The sequence below is a fragment of the Parus major genome, chromosome 4 (assembly GCF_001522545.3).
Source record: "Parus major isolate Abel chromosome 4, Parus_major1.1, whole genome shotgun sequence".
NCBI lineage: Eukaryota > Metazoa > Chordata > Aves > Passeriformes > Paridae > Parus > Parus major.
In genome coordinates this window covers 8,954,214-8,973,223 of record NC_031771.1, presented here as the reverse complement: position 1 = coordinate 8,973,223, position 19,010 = coordinate 8,954,214, and the positions used below count along the sequence as shown (strand labels likewise).

Here is a 19,010-nt window from a genome sequence, read left to right as displayed (position 1 = left end):
GTGAGAGAGTTTCAAATCTGAATATTGAGCTCGGCTACTTGTTGTGAAGGCATTGCAGGGGAGCAATGGGCGAGAGAAACATTGCTCTCAGTTGCAGGTATGTAAATCCACAGTAACTCTCAGAATTCTGGAGTCACTGTGGATGTCAGGGATAATGGAAGAAAACTGAATTCAGCCTGGAAATGAAATAGAGGAATTTAGGGAGGGGGGTTGTAGCAATTACAGTGTACCTTTGCATGTAGGAGGGGATTTTTAGCTTTTTGTACATAGAACAAGTGGAGCTGCTCTGTTAGTGGTTTGTTCAAAGAAATCTATGTGCACAGGTAAAGCAAATCAGACAAACAAGTGTTTGTTCTGAAGATCCAAAGTGTGGTTTCTAAGGAATATGTGTGTTTGCTCTGGCCATTTGCCTCTAGGCAGGAAGAGGGGATGATTTCAGAGGGGCTGCAGGCAGCCATGGTACTAAAGTACTGCTTGAACCATGGTAAGCTGGAGACTCTAGCTATAGCAGAGGGCCAAAAAAAGACCATTCAGTTTGCAAAAGTCATAGATATTTTACATTTATAGCTGGTGACTTAGTTGTCTATGTTCATATCAACTTTTCAGGGCCAGGATTAAATTGCTGATAGTACATGAGCTTAGGTTCCTAGAAGGAGTCTCAGGCGATGTAGTCTGTGGATGTCTGTCTAGCATCTACCTTTTGCTTGGCAGAGATTAATCCAGTTGTCTGACCAACTGCAGCAGGAGTGTTTCAATACCTGCTTCGCTGTCTCTTACAAGATTTATTCTTAGGAAAAGATGGGTAATGAAGAAATAGGATGGATTGCTGAGAAAGTTAAGTGTGGTGGGACAGCTGCTTGTAAAGAGGGGAAGAGAGATGGGGAGGAAAGATCAAGAAACAACTTCAAGGAAGGGAGGTTCTTCAAAGCCCTAAACTCAGTGAACCCACACAATACTGAAATTAGATCCCTCATAGTTAATTCAAAGCCTTATATTGATGTCTTAAAATAATCTGTCTGTATAATCTGGTACTGTACTGGAGAAGCAAGACTATCAGAATGTTCCTGCTTATATTTACGATAGAGTAGCACACACTGTGCTGAATATAATTACATGATACCTATTCCTGATGTGTATATAGTGCTTCTGCTATTCCACCTTTATTTTCAGCCTTTAATATATATATATATATATATTAAAAAGTTCTTACATTTTAACTTGATAGAAATTTGGAAATAAAACAGCTGTTTGAACAAATCATAAAAATTATTTGCCCGATGATTCAATTCTACAAGTTTATTAAAAAACATATAATTTGATATATATAATAATTCTTTCTATAATTATTAGGTAGCAGTGAGTAAATCTGAATTATCAATAACGTGAATTACATGAATTTAAGTGTTCATGTTGGAAATGGAAGGACTGGCTGCATGGATTGAAAGTGGAAAATTAAATCAAATAATTCCACTGCTGCTTCTTAAATGGAGCTTATTTTCCCATATTAAGTATGGTTTTACTTCTCCATATATAATTTTCAATTTACTGTAGGGTTTTCCTGAGACTAACCTTTAATCATCACTTTTTAGTAATTGATTAAGGAAGCCTTCAGCTGTCAACAAGTGTATCAGCATTTGCAGCTTGCAAAGGCTTGATAAATTCGTTTTCCAGCTATGCCTATCTTTGTTTGCAGAAATACTCTTTAGTAGAGTAACTAAAAGAATTTGCAAAGTTTTCATTTCTTTGTATAGACTGGTTTTATGATTTCAATGCATTTTTATAAATAGTGATGTTCTGCAAATTTAGCTGTACTGAGCTATTAGAAAATGAGCTTAAACTGTAGACTGCTATTAAACCAGTGGGATCTCTGAATGGAATTTAATTACAGAATCATTTTAGTTTCTGCATGAAAAAATGGAGTCTCACTAATGTACTGATTTTATTTTAAAAATTGATTTTCCCTATAAAACATTTCTACTCAATTATATTACTTAAACTTTTCAGATCATTACCTAATATACATTGCAGCCATAGTGGACATTCTTTATATCAAGTTATCCAATACTCACAATTTTCTGAAATGTAAAGTATTTTTGATTATGCCGTTACTGATCCAGATCTCAAGCAGACATTGTGGGGAAGATAAGTATGAAACCTCAGCAAAACTATGATATTGCTGTTTTTAAGAATAGACAAGTAATGAGTTTCAACTCTCTTGATACGGAACTATAGAAAAGTCTTGAGGAGGAACTTTGCTGTTACCAAACAACTCCTCAAATCTTGTTTTGCCACGGTAAAGCAAAGAATGGTAGGGTTTGATTGCATTGTTCCCCAAAGACTAATTCATTCTCCAAGCTTGCACCATCTGGAGGTTGGAAATGTAGAAAACTGAATTTGTCCTGCAGAGCAATGCAGGACTACAAGGAGGCAGTCCTGAGGGGCTGCATATAAAAGAACTGTTAAAAAGCACCCTTTCCCTCAGTCACCAAGTTGGTAAGGAGGAGAAGGAATGGGTCTGGTAAAATTACCAGGGAGATGAGTAGTGTTGCCAAGTCTAAAGAATCCCAAGTCAGGTCTGATTTTGGTTTAAAAAATTAACAATTTAGCTTATATATGCCTGAAGTTCTTATTTTTAAAACTGTAGAGATTTATTTGCAGTATAAATTTTCAGCCTTTCCATGTGCAACCATTCAGAAAATATTTTTTTCTTAAACATAATGAAAATGGGGAAAAACAGAAACTTCTCATTCAAGTACCTAACCCAGCAGTTGGAGCCTAAAGAAAACCATCAAATTTTTGAAGTCTTTTTGTCTAAAATATCTGTAAACTTTTGAGAGGGTATTGAGACAGGAAGGCAAGAAAAAGAAGTTGAGTAGGAGTGGATGTATACAAAAGAGGAGCAGGTAGTATGAAAAAGGGATAGGATAAGACTAGAAGTAGACAAACTGGGAGAAAGTCTTCAGAAGCCTTCTCAGGAGTTCTAGGGAGATGCTGACACTTGAAACTTGTTTGGTTTGGGGTTTTTTTTTTCTACCTTTTCTCCAGCTTTTGCATAAGGAGTACATAAGGGCTGAGCAAAGCTTAGCTGGGCAACCTTTTCTAGTATTTCCTGCTTGTTTAGTTGGATCCTCTGATTCTTACCTACATACCTTCCCACATCCCTGTTTAATTAAGATTGTGTGCACAAAGATACTTCAGCACCTGAATTTGCCTGCACATGGCAGTCCACTGTGTTCTGGGAAAGTAGGAAGGGAGCTAAATCCCACTGACCTGGGAGAAATAAAATCCCACTGACCTGGGAGAAATAAATTCAGATAATTGTGGTGTAAAAGAAATTTTCATCATCCCCTGTGAACCAGGACTTCTATCTGGGGAGGGGAGCTCTGGGTGGGATGTGTGGGATGTGCTATGGCAGCAGGGTGTGCCCTCTCTCCCTGCTCTGACAGATGAACTCTGTTCAATGTTTTTGAAGTAACCAAAATTGGGACTCTCCCAATTTGTTTCTGTGGCTTTGTTAGTTGTTACTCCCTGTAGTGAAAGGAAGCATCTTTGCACCTCATCCTGCTCCTGTTCTGTACATTCTGCCAGCTGATGGAGTAAATAAGCCAAGTCTCCCAGGGGAGATTGGGTCACGTGTTTGAGACACAGGAGATGGACATGTGTGGTACGCTGGTGGCAACAACAAGTGCTGTTGCACAGTGAAAGTCTGGACATGGTGAAGCCCATATGCAGAAAGCATTTTACTTTTCTCGTTGAGGTGAAAGGGAGATGAATAATGCAGGGAGGTTGAAGGATTTTAAAAATATAGTAAAATTCCAGCCAACATAGAGATATTGAATATCATCTTCAGAAGACCCGAGGAAACTACTTCAGAGTTTCCTTTCTGTAAAATATACATAAAATAAAGCTTGAAATCAGGTGTCACCTACCCAGATATCTGGATTGATACCTACAGGTAATGAAATTTATCTCTGGAAACACTGCTTTAGCAGATACTGCTGTTTCAGCAGTGTAGAGTGGTGGGTTTTATTTAGGGAGATTATTAAACTGGTTAATTGTCACTTACTCAGAAATTATTGGTGCTAGGGTTGGTTACTCTTGGAACTGGTTCTTGCTGAGGCTTGCCTCTGAGGCAAAATTTGGAATTCGAGTAAAATGTGAAAAGATGATCTGTATGATAGATAATATACTCTTGTGTTAATCCTTAGAACATTTGGATTGTAGAATGTGATGATATCCCTAAAACCCTTGAAATGTTTCTCATTATCTGTTGGCCTACTTTGTTTTCTGCTTCCCAGGCAGGCCCGAAACAAATACCGACTTTGCCTAAGGGTAATTCAGTGTTACACACCTTTGCTACAGTACTACTGCATTCTTTGGTCTAACCTTTTTATTAATTTGTTTTTTTTTCTAGACAGAGTTATTTGTGCATGCATTCAAGGACCAGCTAGTCAGAAGTGCCCTTTTAGCACTGTACACAGCCCGGCCTGGCTGTGTCCTCAAGAAACCAGCTGTGCCTAGGAACAGTGCAGAAGAAGGTGTTGATGCACAGCACCAGGATCCTCCTTCTCAGATTAAAAGGCAGGACTCTATACCCCATCATTCTGAGTATGATGAGGAAGAGTGGGTAAGTAGCCATAAACCCTTGGTCAGTGTTCAATGGAAAACCCGACAAGCTCAAGCACTAAGTGTCCTTGTCACATGTCATTGAAGGGGGTGCAAAACTGTAAAATCATGTTTTTCAGATGCATTGCAGATTTTGAGTCTAAATTTCAAGGATTTCCCTAAGTACAGTGTGCTGCTCTGAGACTGCCTGGGTGTGCATATTACAGTGATGATGATGAGTATCTTCTTGCCCAGACAGAAAAATAGTCTTTCTTTGTTCTTACTTGGGTTGGTTTTGCTAGCTTGGCAGATTTAAAGACTGGAACAGCATATGCAGTTCAGAGGGAAATGTTCTTTTCTTCCCCATTCCCTGCAACACCCCTCGCCAGCCCTCAGGCTGTAACCATTTAAAATACACGTGAAGTAACCCTCAGCAAAACAGAGCCCTTTGCTCTTAGACTCTGTTCTTAGAGGGTGTCCAAGGTTGTATAAAAGAATTAAATATAACTTTTAGATTTTAACATTCTTAGCATATCTTTCAAACATACGTATTATTTATATAGCTGAGATATTAGAAATCAATTATTTTGGTAGATGTCTTCATAACAGATCTGTTTCTTTGTTACATATGTACTCAAACTATTTTTATTCAGATCAGACTCATACTTTGAGTTCATCACTGTATTCTCAGAAACGTAAAGGACGCCAGCATATTAATCTCTATTGTAAATAATTAATAACTTGTTTGAGCTGTTGTATTGCACCTGAACTGTAATTTTCATCCACACCAAAAATAAAGGAATATATTTCTTCTAGAAGAAAGGCAGTTATTTCCAGCTCCATGTATTAAATAGTCAAGAGATTTAAACAATAAATACCTCATTCTTTTATTTGTCCTCCGGTTTTAGAGCCTTTAATTCACTTTTTCTTGTTTTCTCAACAACCTGAGGGACTGGAATTCTTTCCTTGGAATTCTTTCCTTGTAATTCTTTCCTTGAACTAAAGCCAAATGTTTGTTTTCAGCTATTGAAACATTCAGAAATTTAAATAACACAATAGTTCTCATAAAAGAGAGAAGTTTACACTGGAAAAAGCGGCACTCTGTAGAATCTGTATTTTAATTTAGTACTGCAGTTTTTCATCTCTGAAGAGAAGATAGCTCTGCTGTGTTGCCTTACTGATAAAAAAAATCTGGCAAGTGCCAGATAATAGGTCCTCACCTATTAAATTGCATAAGTGGGTCGCTTTAAGCAGTATTTATTCTTTTTTGGCTGAATCAGTAGGATTATCTTGATTCAAAATTAAGTGTATCTTTCACTGTTTTCTGAGTTAAACTGAGTCAGAGTCACTGTCAAACTTGAGAGAGGATAAATCTTGGAGAAATTTTGATTTTGCTGAATTTGAACGATTAGACTTTGGATGGACTTCAGCTCTTTCTGTCAGCAGCGTTGATAAATAATCTGAGTTTTAATAATCAAATTGTCACTAGCATGATGGAAAGAGAAAGAAAAAATGCATATAAAATGTCGTTCCAATTGGGAACGGCCGGAAAGAACGACACAGACTCTCGAGGGAGTCAGAACAAGAGGATCCTTCAGTTTATTGCTTGCAGGCCTGCTTTTTAGACAGATACGTGGAAAGTACAGAAAGGAAACTCTTATTGGTTAGTAAACTGCTACATTACCATCATTGGTCAGTGGGGTCACCACCCCCCTGACTTTCTCCTGCAAGGAAAACAAGGAACACAAAACAACACTTGCAAGGTTGTTTTGTGTCCCTGAGGATTGTTTTAATTCTTTCTCATGTCTTTCCCAGACTACTTTCTCAGGGCCAGCCTGAGAAGCTCTTGCGGCCTGTAATCTGTACAGGCAGTGTGGTTCAGAATTTAGCATCCATAATAAAATGCATATAAAATTTGAAAATAAAACCCACTTAATCCACTATGAAACTCAAATGTAAAGGAAAATCTTTGAGATACAGTGCTTTGTATGCACAATTCTCTATCCTCTTTTGCTGTTGTGGGGTTTTTTTCTCACTATTATCAAGCAGTAGTGCTACATTTTGCAATTGGAATTTTGTTTTTGCCTGAACTCTAAATCATTAAATCATTAAATCATAAACAACTCTTTCAGCTGACCCTGTTCCACCCACTTTATATGACTGTGTTACCTTATGGTCATCACAGAAATATGAAGACTATTCCCACCGTTACTGGCAGCAGTATGGATTGAGCTATTTATATTGCACAGGCAGCAGGAAAGCATCATTGCCAAAGGAAAAGTATTTAACTTGAGAGTTTTACATTGTCTCTGGGTAGATATTCTCTTCTCCTGTCACCAGCTGATTCTAGAACCTCCCAGTAGGAGGGCACAAAGCAAGTTTTCATGTATAAGACAAGAAAAGGTGGGCACATTGCCACTTGGATCTGACTGCTCTACACTTCTGACTGGTTAATAGGGCTGGGGCTACAAACAGCAGATAAAATGGCATTTCCAGTAAGGTCTGTACAAATGCTGATGTGGTGATCAGACATGGGGCTGAAAGACTGATATGTGTGTGATATATTCTATTCCATGTGCCACAGCACAAGGGGGTATTAATCCTACACATTACTTAAGAAATTTCCTTTATCTCTGAACAGAGCTCAAAAGGAGGTTCAGGAAATATCTGAGTATCCACTCACAAGGAGACACAGCATCTTCAGGGTGCTGGGAAGTGCAGATGCTGTGTCATATCTGGCACAAGTAAAGCACACAACTGCAGTGGTGTATATGGTGGGACAAGAAATGACTGAGGAGCTCTGGTGAATTCAGAAAGACTGAGAAGCCTTTAAAAACAGAGACCCTCTGGGACTGTACTGGCTGTCAGTGTTTAGAAGGAGGTTGTTAGGTGCAGTTTAGGTATAAAAAAAGTATCCATTCCTGCTCTCTGAAATGAGGAAGCTGTCCTAATTTTTAATGATACTTTCAGATTAGATGGAAATTAATTACATTTTTTTCAATTAGGTGAGTGGAAGAGAATTATTTTACAAGTTCATGTTTGATTGTCCTAGGAGAAGTGCCCAGCTTTCACTGACACCAAGGCCTAGCTTCCCATGGAGATCTTTCAGTGTGCATGTCTGCTTGCCAATGCCACAGTAGAGGTGACAGTAGAAGTGTGACTATGGTCATTTCTAACTAGCAACACCTAGCTATGTGAGCCAGGACTCCATAACATTCCAGGTGTCTTCTAAAGTTTGGAAGAAGAAGAAGAAGAAGATATATATATGGCAGTGCTTTGTCTCAAGGGGGTCAAGCCCTATTGCAGATTTTCGCCTTCCCTGACATTGCCTTGACTTTTGTACTTAAAGAAGCAGCAGTGAGAGGGATACAGAGATCTTGTTTCTCTCACTCTTCCATACCACAAACTTATCATCCACATTGCTTTAGCAACTAGTGGGAAACCTGTTACCAGGAGGAAAGTATCCTGCTTAGGAAACTAGGGTCTTAGTATTTCAATGTATCAAGAAATATTTCTCCTGATCCTTCACTTTACACAGAAGGTTTATAAGAATGCTTACTTAAGAGGCTGCATGGACTGTATTTTGTCCTTTAATCTGGCACATGCTGTAAAGTGATCACTTGTGAGATTGTTCTTGGACAAATATTGAAAATAGGCTGCTTAAGGACATGAAAGGTCAATGGAAAGTGTGCTAGGCCACAGGAAAATATTCTAGAAATAGTAAAGGATGACAATATGAAACAGATTATTTTTTTCTCATGGAGAATCATAGAAAGCCTCTTGATTTTTACTAACTGGAAATTGCAGTTTTACTTTAAAGTTTTTACTGCCAAACTGCAGAATTTCAACAGCCTTCTTAGAAAAATGTGACTGCCTTTGGTGCAGACAGAATAACATCTCAATGAATAAGATACCTCTACATTTTCTATCTGCCTACAATCCTAGGAACTTCCTATGTGGAGAAAAAGAGCTGTGAGACAGGCCCTTGCTCCCTCTCACTTACTTGTATGTAAAAAAGCCAGATACATGATAATAAGAGTGAGTTTTCTCTCAACAGATGTTGACTTCTAAACCCCAGGGACTGTGAATTTTGCATAGACATCATCTCAATTGCTGGGTTAATAGTTTGTTTGAAAAGAGAAAAGTGCTCTTTCCTAAGTGAAACAGGGGCTCATATTTGTGTTGCTTGTGCAATAACTCCAGATGCTCATTAAGAGCTTAGTGCTTTTTTTGTGGGAATTAAACTCCCCAAGCAGACAGAGGAAAGGGAAATTAGATTGCTGCAGCCTCACTGAGGAACTTGAGTTGCATATTCCTCAGCAACTTCAGTGACTAGAAGCTCTGCAGCTCCCTGATATTCTCTGGCTAGAATTTTTAATATTTGCAGTATTTCACTGCTCCTCATAGAATCCTTCTCGCCAAAATTATACTTGTGGTTGGTAAAAATCAGATGTTTCATGCATATTCTAAATGTTTTTTCAGGATTGCTTGAGATGCATACAGGAGGAAACTTTTGAAGCAATCTGTACCTGCCCTCTGTCTTTTGACTTTTAATTGCATCTAAACATGTGAATAGCAAATACTTCTATGTGTAATGGTTTGTTTCATGTACAGGTGCAGATATTACCACATGTTGCATTGTACATGCAGCTCTTAAAATTGCTGTGGAATAAATGCAGTTCTGCTTGGGTGTGACCAACTTCTTGCCTCTTGTAAATCAACAATATCGTTTTCATGGTATGGTTAAAGCATGGGTTTATCTAGGGAGAAAATTAAATCATTGTTTCCATGTTCACCTATAAACTGGATGCTCAATTGTCCCTAAGGCAGCCCACAAGAATGCTGCAGGAATCAGGTTTGGGGAGCTGGAGGAGAGGAACTCTGTTGTTCAGGCAAGTCCATGCTTCTGTCTACAGGCCCACGTGATGTCTCTTGGTGATGTCAGGATGCCACTTGTCATAGGTTGTGTCCTCAGGAGGAGGGAACACTGAAAGATCAGATCCCTCTAGTCAGGATAAGGGCTTAAGTGTGGCATATAGGTGAAAAGTAACATTAGATTTAAATATCTGCCTTAGTAGTAATTCTAGATTTGCCTTTGTGCAAAATCCAAGTGTTGCCATTTATCTGGAACTGTGGCATTTCTCTTGAGTTTTCAGTTTTCTTTAACCTTCTCTCTTGTTATTTTTGCAACTTCATTTTTGTGCCTGAAGACCTGACGTATACATAATGCTTCTTATTATCTTATTATCTTACCTTATTATGATATTATCTTCCCATTTTCCAGCCCTCCAGCAAACTCAGATTGCTCTGCATTATTTTCAGAATGATTCAGCGTTGAAATGTACATGGTCGGGGTGGGTGGGCGTGGTTTCTGTGGGTTTGTTAAGGCTTGGTTTTAGTCTGATTGTGTGTCTTGTATGCAGCCTCATTTCTTGTATGGCTTGGTTTTTTCCTTTTTATTCAGTGCTGCAAAAGTAGGTGCAAAAGCTTTGACTTCTGCAGCATGCAGCACCTGAAAGATCTTCCCTATATCTCTGTTCCATAACATCTCTTTTTTATGCTCCACATTATTTCTTTTGTTCTTTGCTTATACAGAATTTCTTCTACCACTCTATTACTTCTGCAATTCTATTTATTATAAACTCAGTTAAGTCTGATGGTTGCAACTTATATGAGAGGTGGGAAGTGAAACTGAAATTGTGTTACCTAATAAACATGCCATGACAGCAAGTTTCTCATTCTAGACCTTGAATTTAATATTTGCTTCAGCAGAGAAACTGATGTAATAAAATACAGGATATGTTAAATTGTCAAAAAGAGGCTATTAAGTACTATGACAAAACTGGCAGTCCCACACAAGGTTTGATTTGGCAAGGCTTTAAGTGTGTCTACATTCTTAAGGTATCATTTAAATAGACAAACTGCTCAGTTCCTTGCTGTTAGACCTGAAACTTTGTCTGCATTTTCATGTCAAGTTTGAAGCACATGTTCTCTGGTGTCTAAAACCATAAGAGTTTGGGTTCATTTACACTACAAGAAAAATCTCCATGAAAAAGGCTCAGGTTGGTAATAGGCTGAAGGATGAGAGAAACAGTCATATTCTGACATCTAATATTTCTAGCAATTTGCATATGTCTGTCTCGATTTTAAGGGGTTAATAAGTTACTATTCTCTCTTTTTTTGTCCTCTTCAGTAACACACAGTGATAATTCTGCTCTTTTCAGGACAGGGTTTGGGCCAATGTCGCAAAGAGTTTGAACTGCCTTATTGCCATGGTGGACAGACTGCTTGAAAAAGACATTAGCAACATTAAAGAGGATGAAAATGAGCCTTCAGCAACAGATTGCAAGGTGTTGCATACAGGTGGTAAGCAGCACCCCCCCAATTTTGTTTTTTTAATCATTGACAAGAGTAAATAAAAATTAAACAGCTACAGAAAAGTCATCCAGAAAGGACTCCATAGTATCTTTGATGAGAGTGCAAATAGCAAGGTTTTGTACCCTTGTAGAGAGGTTATTTATCAAAGTACAGCTTAATTGTGTGTTCAGACTGCTTGCCATGCTGAGTTGATTGTACTAGAGTGTAAACCTTTTGAAACCACAATGTTTTCTTTTTTGAAGGATGATATAATTTAATTTACTTTAGATTATACTTGCACGTAGTATTTTGAGGAAAAAAAAATTGGACTGTGTCTTACTCCATAAAACACTTGTAAGGAAAGGAGAACATTCTGTATCAGTGTCATTCTCCTGCAAAGCCTTCCATTTTTCTGAGGTAATGTACTGATTTTTAATTTCTGATTTGATAAAATTCATTTTTACCTGGATATACCTGTCAGCCTGTGTCAAAAGGCCAAGTGGAGTAATTCTATCAGATGATGTAAAGAAAATTTTGTCCATGGTGGGTCCTTGTCATCAAATCTTCTGATCTTCTCCTATGGCTTATTTATGTTTGCATTCTTGATGCTTAGATTAGATCTGCTTAATAAGTCTTACAAGACTTTCTAGACTGAAAGTCTGTTGCAAGCAATGAAACAGATCCTTAGTGGTAGTCATAATGGAAGGAAATCAGAGCCAATCTTTTTGCCAGTCTTCAACTAAATAAAACAACTCCTCACAAAAAACAACAAATCAACACAACTACTGTATTTTATGGAGCTTTGTATAGTTTGCACTTCTCTTTTTTTTCATTGTGCATTTTATCCTGTATCTTCATGTTTTCCACAGAATTTCATCATTTTATATTGAGAGTTTTAAAGTTATAAGTCCTGACTTGTAATTTCTTTCTTTCATAATAAGAATTAAAATTGCTTTTTTAGCTGTATGTCATTTGTGTAGTACTGGTGAGTTCTGTTAGATTCTGGTTGTACTATTGATTTTTAATGCAGCTGTAACATCTGCGTTTTTACCAGTAGAGAGGTTTGTACTGGAGTCCTGGAATCCTTGTTTTCAGTGCCAGATTGTCACCCTGAGAGTTAAACCTTCTGATCCTGTTTCCATAGTTTCTAGCCACTTTCCCAGGAAAGTAACTATAAACATAGTTGTTTATACATTCCATTAAAGAAACGTCTTTTGATGGATGTTTCTCACGACCAATATGATTGGGAAGGTGGTAACCTGACTATCCAATCCCTGGTCATGGTCGAAAATCTATAAATACTGGAGTAATGGAATAAATCACTCTCTTTTCCCTATCATACATTGAGCTGTGTCTGTGTGAATCATTTCATGTCCTACAGCGACACCAGATCTCTGTGTTAGACTTGATTTTGTATGAATAGTCCAGAGAGCAGCTTATTCCTTATCTGTTTGGCTCTCTGTCTACCAGGCATGTAATGTTAGAGAGGTAGATGATACCATCTCTGTTCTCTAGTGAAGGCTTGCAGGTGAAAAATATCAACACTGTTTTCTACACCTTTCCTGCTCTCTCAGAGAAGGTACAAATATTTAACAGCCACGTAGGTGTCATTTTGAATTTGGAAGAATCTTCAGATGGTGAGCCCAAGCATATTCATTGTGATTAAAAGAGAAAATTGAATATTTTTCTTGTTCCTAACTCCCTTCTCTTCCCTGTGGTGCTAACAAGCTTTCCTGCTGTTGTTAGAAGTCCAGCATGTCTTGTAGAAATGTTTTGCAAGTAAAGTGGTGGTAGTAGCATACTTTCACCCAAACTTTCCTCCAGGTGACTGCAGTGCATTTGTGTGTGTATGCATAGACATGAATGTCATGAGTTTTGTCTGTATTTCATAGTTATGGAACAAAAGTTAAGATTTCTATCCATCCTTCCTGTATCTGAAAGAAAAGTTGTGATTTAGGATAATTATTTTGGAATGCTTTCTGACATGCCTAGTTCATACCAAAATGAACTTTTACATAATTTCCTTCACTCTCTTCAACCCCCGAACATAACCTCTGCTATATGCCATGATATGAACTTATCAGTCCATTTGAGTCTTTACATCCAGTGTGCTCACAGCTTTGATTCAGGCTCACACCCTAGGCAGGCATAAATGCAGGCAAATGGAATATTGGTTAGAGCTTTAGGTCACAAAAAAAAAAAAAAATAAATAAAAGTCACATAATTTTAAGTACTGTAATAAGCAGCCATCAAGTAGAATGAAAGGTAGCTCTTGCTAAGCAATAATAATGTAATGGTTAGAAAATTATAGATGAGTTTCATCCAGCTGATAAATTATCTTCTGGGGCTGGTGGGCCAAGGACACAAAAAATATCCAACTGCTATGGTGCTGGAATAAATTTTCCCTTTTTCCTTCATTTCAGAGCCATCCCCATTTCTCTTGAATCAGTACAGGTGTCCTTCAGTGAGAGCAGTCAGTGCTTTTGTTGAGCTGTTCTGAAAGTTCTATAACACACCCTCACATGAGAACTGCAGAGATTGTGGGGCAGACTGCTGACTTTTTCAGTAAGACATAATTTTTGGAATGCCTTGGACAGTTTCTAGGACTTTCAAGGTCATATAGAAATAGAGATGTTTTTAAATTGCTTTTTTTATAAGACTAACTTTAAAGATGGAGCTTTCTGAAGAGCTATCCAGGTGTGTGCCAAAGTTGGTTCCCTAAAGATTTTCTAAGCTTTGGGGCCAGAATTTTGCATGCTTGACTTCTCTATGAGAGTGTGAGTTTACATGTTTGTTTTTCTCTGCATCTCCCTCTCTGAAATGTAACATGAAACCCTAAGGGTGCACTGTGAAGCATCTACACAGAGGCAGAGATTCCAAGTTTACAGTTATAAATTTGGCCTTAATTCTGCTTCATTTTACCCTTGAAGCCTGATTGTGAGTTCACAGCATTTTCCTAGAAACAAAATCACACTGTGTGTACACCTATAGACACATTTCTAAAATTACAGACTTTTGTGCTACTTACAATTCACAAACATGACATAAATGAGAAGCTTTCCACATCTTGCTATTATATATTATACATAATCTGAGCATATTTGAGCATAATCTATTTCATTGATGGTGTGACTGTATGGGGACAGATTGATCTTCAAGTCCAAAACTGCTTTAGTGCTGCAGTTAATCCTCAGAGAAACTGGGCTGCTTTTGCAAGAAAAAGGAAAACAGAGTTTTGAACAGAATATTGATAAATATGCCTTAAAGCATGGGATGAAATTTTTTGCTTATTTAGGGAACCTGACTGGGTTATTTGGGTAGCATATAGCAATGAAAAACCTTTCAAAGAATGCACACATGTTCCTTTTGGATGATAGAAAATACTATGACAATAATTTGATGCAATAGCATCTTCATATAAATATAGCTATTGTTTTAACATATATTCAGAGTTTTCTTAAGTAAGTTTATATTTGCAGTCTCAGTGGTGACATTGTGTGATCTTATTATTTTTTTTCCAAACATGTTTATATATATTGTTTAGAATCTTTGTAATTGGAAATATTGGAGCACTTTTTTTTCCTGTACTCTGTCTTTCGATGTGAATTACACTTTCCTTAGCCTTGACTTTTCATGTAGTCTGACCTTTGAGTGTATTCTAAAGACTGAATTTGAGTTACAGTTACCAAGGTAACATGCTATGGTTTCATCAGTTCCAGGATTATGAATCCTCTACATGATAAATCAGGAGGAGTAGAAGGATTTTTTAAGGAGAGCCAGGTTTTTTGTTGTTCTTTTAACTCTAGTCTGGTTTTCCTTGGAGAAATATGTAACAACATTAAATTATTTTTATTTTCGCCTTTTCATTTTCCATGAGAATTGGAATGTGAAAACCTGTCCTGCAGCATTAGAGGTGCCAGTGAAACACAGCACTTGGCTCTTGTGCTTACACAGCCCCTGACAGATTTCCGTGTTAGGCTGCTGAAAGCGGCTGTTGTTCCATCTGGTTCTTGTTCCATCCCATCAGAGCTCCCACCCAGCTATTCGTCTGCTGGCTCTGGGTGAGAACTCCCTAATTTTATACATACAGGATCCACCACATTGTCTCAAACAATTTGATTTGCCTGTGTGATTGCACCTGGATTTTGCCTTTAAATGAATTATGGAATCATAAGCTCTGTGAACTGGCCAGTGATAACCTTCGGCATAGGTAGCAGACAGAACCTGGGGAACATTGCCACATTTCCTAGCTGAAATTAGAGGAAACCTTATGTATATATATATATATAGCATATATATATATATATAGAGAGAGAGAGAGAGAGAGAGCGTGCATATATATATATATATATATATAGCATATATATATATATGTAGCATGAGTGTGTGTGTGTGTATATATATATATATAAAAATATAACCTATATATGCTGCACACATATGGGGGTTAATTTTTCTTGTATTATCTGATACCTGTTGGGGACTATATAAAAGTCTAGATTCAAAATTTTTGACTTTCAGTGCCCTGAGGATGGGCAATGCATCCTTTCAGTGCATCCCTTCCAATGCAATGCTTGTAGAAATGGGAGATAAAGCCATGTTCTAGTTTTATTTGCATCTTCAGAAAAGCTTTTATTATAAAATACTGCTTAGTCAGGAAGATGAAAAATTTTCCTGTGGTTTGTGTCTTCTTAAGTAGCAGACATAATTTATTTAAAGCAATCATATGTGAAAAGATTTTTCTTCCCTTCCTCTTCCTCACATTTTTCTTTCCTTTTCTCTTAAGCTTGTCTTTGCATCAATTTTACTTATGCCTTTTTTTTCCCCTTTTCCCTCTCACTTCTGTGTCATCCCTTTCCTTTTTGGTAGGATTCTTACCTGGGCTGAATGTAGCCCAGCAATACAAGACAACCTCTTCAGCAGTACTTTCTCTAAATACTTTGGCTGTAAACAAAATCTGAAAAATGTGTAAGGAAAAGAAAGACTATTTAACTGAATCAACAAATTAAAACAAGATATCAGAATATTTAGCTTCACAGCATTCACAGAGAAAGATTCATCCATTACTCCTATATTTAAAGTGTATTAGATTTCCTTAGCTTTGTCTTTTATTACCTTTGTCTTCTCTTTCTGTTTTCACCATGACTAAACATGCTGAGATACTTGTATATGTATGACTAGATGGTTTAAGGTTTAACTATTAATCCATGTGACAGTGTAGAAAATCTTGGATGATTTCAATGGAATAATAAACCCCAGTAATTCAAAATCACCTTTCTGGATACCCAAACTGTGCAAAGTGAACCACTACTTTAAAGTGCAGGAATACCAGGAAAACTTACTCAGTTTTTTTTTTTTCCTGTGAGAATTGCTGCAGCATTATAAGTACAAAGCCTCCCCCTTTCTCAAAGAACTTAGCCCTCAGCTGGAGTTAAACTCAGCTTCAAGAGCTGAGTGGCAAAATAAAGAAATAAGGTGCTGACATTTTATGGTGCAACATTGAATATGTGAACTCTTCTAAGTCAGTATTTTTAAACCTGCCTTTAAAAAAATATAAATTTAAAGGCTGTTCCTGTCCTAGGTGAATAAAATCAAATTCTGGGTGAATTATTTCATGCTGTTTTTAGGGATTTACTGCTGCTCTGTGTTGGTTGGTTGGTTTGATTTGCCTGCTCTTTTCCTTAAAACGGAGTTTGTTTAATGTTCAATTTGTGATATCAAGACAACACATTTATGTCATTTTACCTCTGTTATTTCAATTCTGTCATGGATTATTTTTATGATGAGGTAGTGAGTGATTAATTCAAGTGAAAGCTTACCTCTTGGGTATCTGCTATTACATTTGTATGTTACATTTATATTTATATGTTGGTAGTGCCCTCCTTTGCTTTAAGAGTATGATATTATAGGTTCTTCTGCTTTTTATTTAAGGTTCAGTTTTTAACTTCATACATTTAAGTTTTGCAATGACTTAAAGCCATTAATGGATTTTAGGGGGCACAAACAACAGTGACAAAATTGGCTTTTTATCAGTGCTTAGGGCAAAAGGGGATAGGAGTGCTATCCTGAAGCATCAGTGCTTTTCCTTTTTGGTTACCTGTGAGTAACAGCAAATATTTTGGTTATTTTAATAAGCATTTCAGTGGGCCTGACTTTGAAAAGAGCAGGAGCTTGCTTTTCTGCCAAACTTTATCAAATTTAGCATGTGGTTTGACTTACTGCAAAGTAGATATTTGAATGCAGAATTGCCTGTGCAGGCCTGTTGATTATAGGAATATGGGACACTGAAGGCCATTTTCCTGTAACCAAAGGGCAAATCCTGTCACAGATTGAACTGCCACCACTTTATTGGCAATGGACATGGAATATTTTCTCAGTGCTTTGTTGAACATGCTCTTTCGTAGTCTCATTCTAACTGCATAGTGATGCAGTTCATGATCTTTTTCATTTCATCCTTCCATTCTTTATTTTTATATGTTCAGTTTTTATGCCTGGTTTTAGTTTCCAGTGGTTGACTAACATAATTTTTCTACTGAGCTTCTTTGCTTCATCAGGAGGCTCTGACAGTTCTTCTTGATGCAAAGTGTTCCAAACTGACAGGCTGCCCATGTCATTTTAGCAACCTGACAGTCATCCTGGAGTCTCCTTGTGGCTTCTGCTCTTGCTCCTAATGTTTTTTTTCAGATGTTTACTCATTCAGCTAATTCTTCATCCTTTTTCAAAGAATTTTCCACTGTGTTGTGGATACAAATCTTGCAGTTTTAATTTAAAAGAAACTTGAGATCTGAAGAGTTAACGTGTGTGAGTCCACGAATGTGTTAAAAGCAATAATTTGTATTATTCCTTTCCTGAAGTGATTCTACAAAGGTATTCTGAAAGATATTATATTCTAAAATGTATACAAAGTGATTCTATAGAGTCACTCTAAGAGAGCTCCTTTAGACATGTCAGCTCCCTTTAGAAATAATATCTATTTATGAATTGCATTATTGTTATATATTTATGCCTTGCATACAAGACATTATTTTTTCCCCAAATGTACTGAATTTACTTGTAAGCTTCAAAATGCAATTTTTATTTGTTTGTTTGTTTCACAAACTTCAGTTTCACAGTGCTTCTTAGTTTCAAGGAACAACTTACAAGCTGCAGGACTTACACATAAGTAGGTGTTACTGCAGGATTTTTGGACCATTGTGCATTGTTAATGAATGATTCTCATTCATATTCCTGCTGGAGTATTTGCATCAGGATATCCTGCATAGCAAGTGACACAGTGCAATTTTAGCAGAGCAAAAATAAAGCTTTTTTTTTTTTTTTTCTAGAGTTGGTCTTTCTAAGATCTCAGTCTCTGATACACCTCTTATTTTGATTTTGACTAAAGCATAAGCATGAGAATATACTTGTCCATTCATGAACATTCTTTTTTTTCAAGAAACAATGCAGTCCCTCTCAGATTTGCCAACTAGCTCCATCTTCTGGGGACTGGATATGCTTATTAACTGAGGTTGAGAAGTTCCAGTGTGAGTAAGGAGTAGGAGATTTTTGTAAAAGTTAATCAGAAATTATAAAAATAATTAAGTTTTGGAAAACTTAATCACACAAAGGTTGTCTTCTTTACTAGTGACCCGTGCAACTCTATATTCTATAATAATTTATATTCTCTCAGTTGCTAGGATAAGGTTTTCTACAAACTTACAATTTTTTTTGTTTACCAAAAAGCCAAATACATATGTAATAAGGCTCTGCATCCTTTGGGACATTAAGTATTCAGTAGGATTTATTTTTAATAAATTTAGTGTGAATATTCTTTAATAAAAAAATGGCCTTGAGAATTTCAAATCTTTTAATTCCTTTTTAATGCAACTATTACAGAAAAAATTGCTTATGTTAGTAAATTAATAAGTTAGTATTCCAAAGATGTAACCTCCCCTCAAAAACTGTTGTGAGAAAATTATCTTGAAGCTTCCACAAGGTATGTGCAAATTTGGAAAATCACAACAGAAGGTGGTTATCAGTTGTTTACTGGCAACCTGGAACGCTGTATGGAG

The 19,010-nt window shown here is 37.0% G+C and overlaps 1 protein-coding gene across 6 annotated transcripts in view; it reads left to right on the top strand.

The window, feature by feature from the left end:
* INPP4B (inositol polyphosphate-4-phosphatase type II B) overlaps nt 1-19,010 on the top strand; it is a 318,553-nt gene that overhangs the window by 242,659 nt on the left and 56,884 nt on the right. For 5 of the 6 annotated variants that reach the window (XM_033513502.1, XM_033513501.1, XM_015624730.2 and 2 more), the window contains 2 exons: nt 4,415-4,627; nt 10,830-10,971. In XM_033513502.1, coding sequence (XP_033369393.1) covers nt 4,415-4,627; nt 10,830-10,971 — 355 coding nt within the window. The remainder of the gene's footprint in view (nt 1-4,414; nt 4,628-10,829; nt 10,972-19,010) is intronic. The other variant, XM_033513500.1, reaches the window with a different exon arrangement.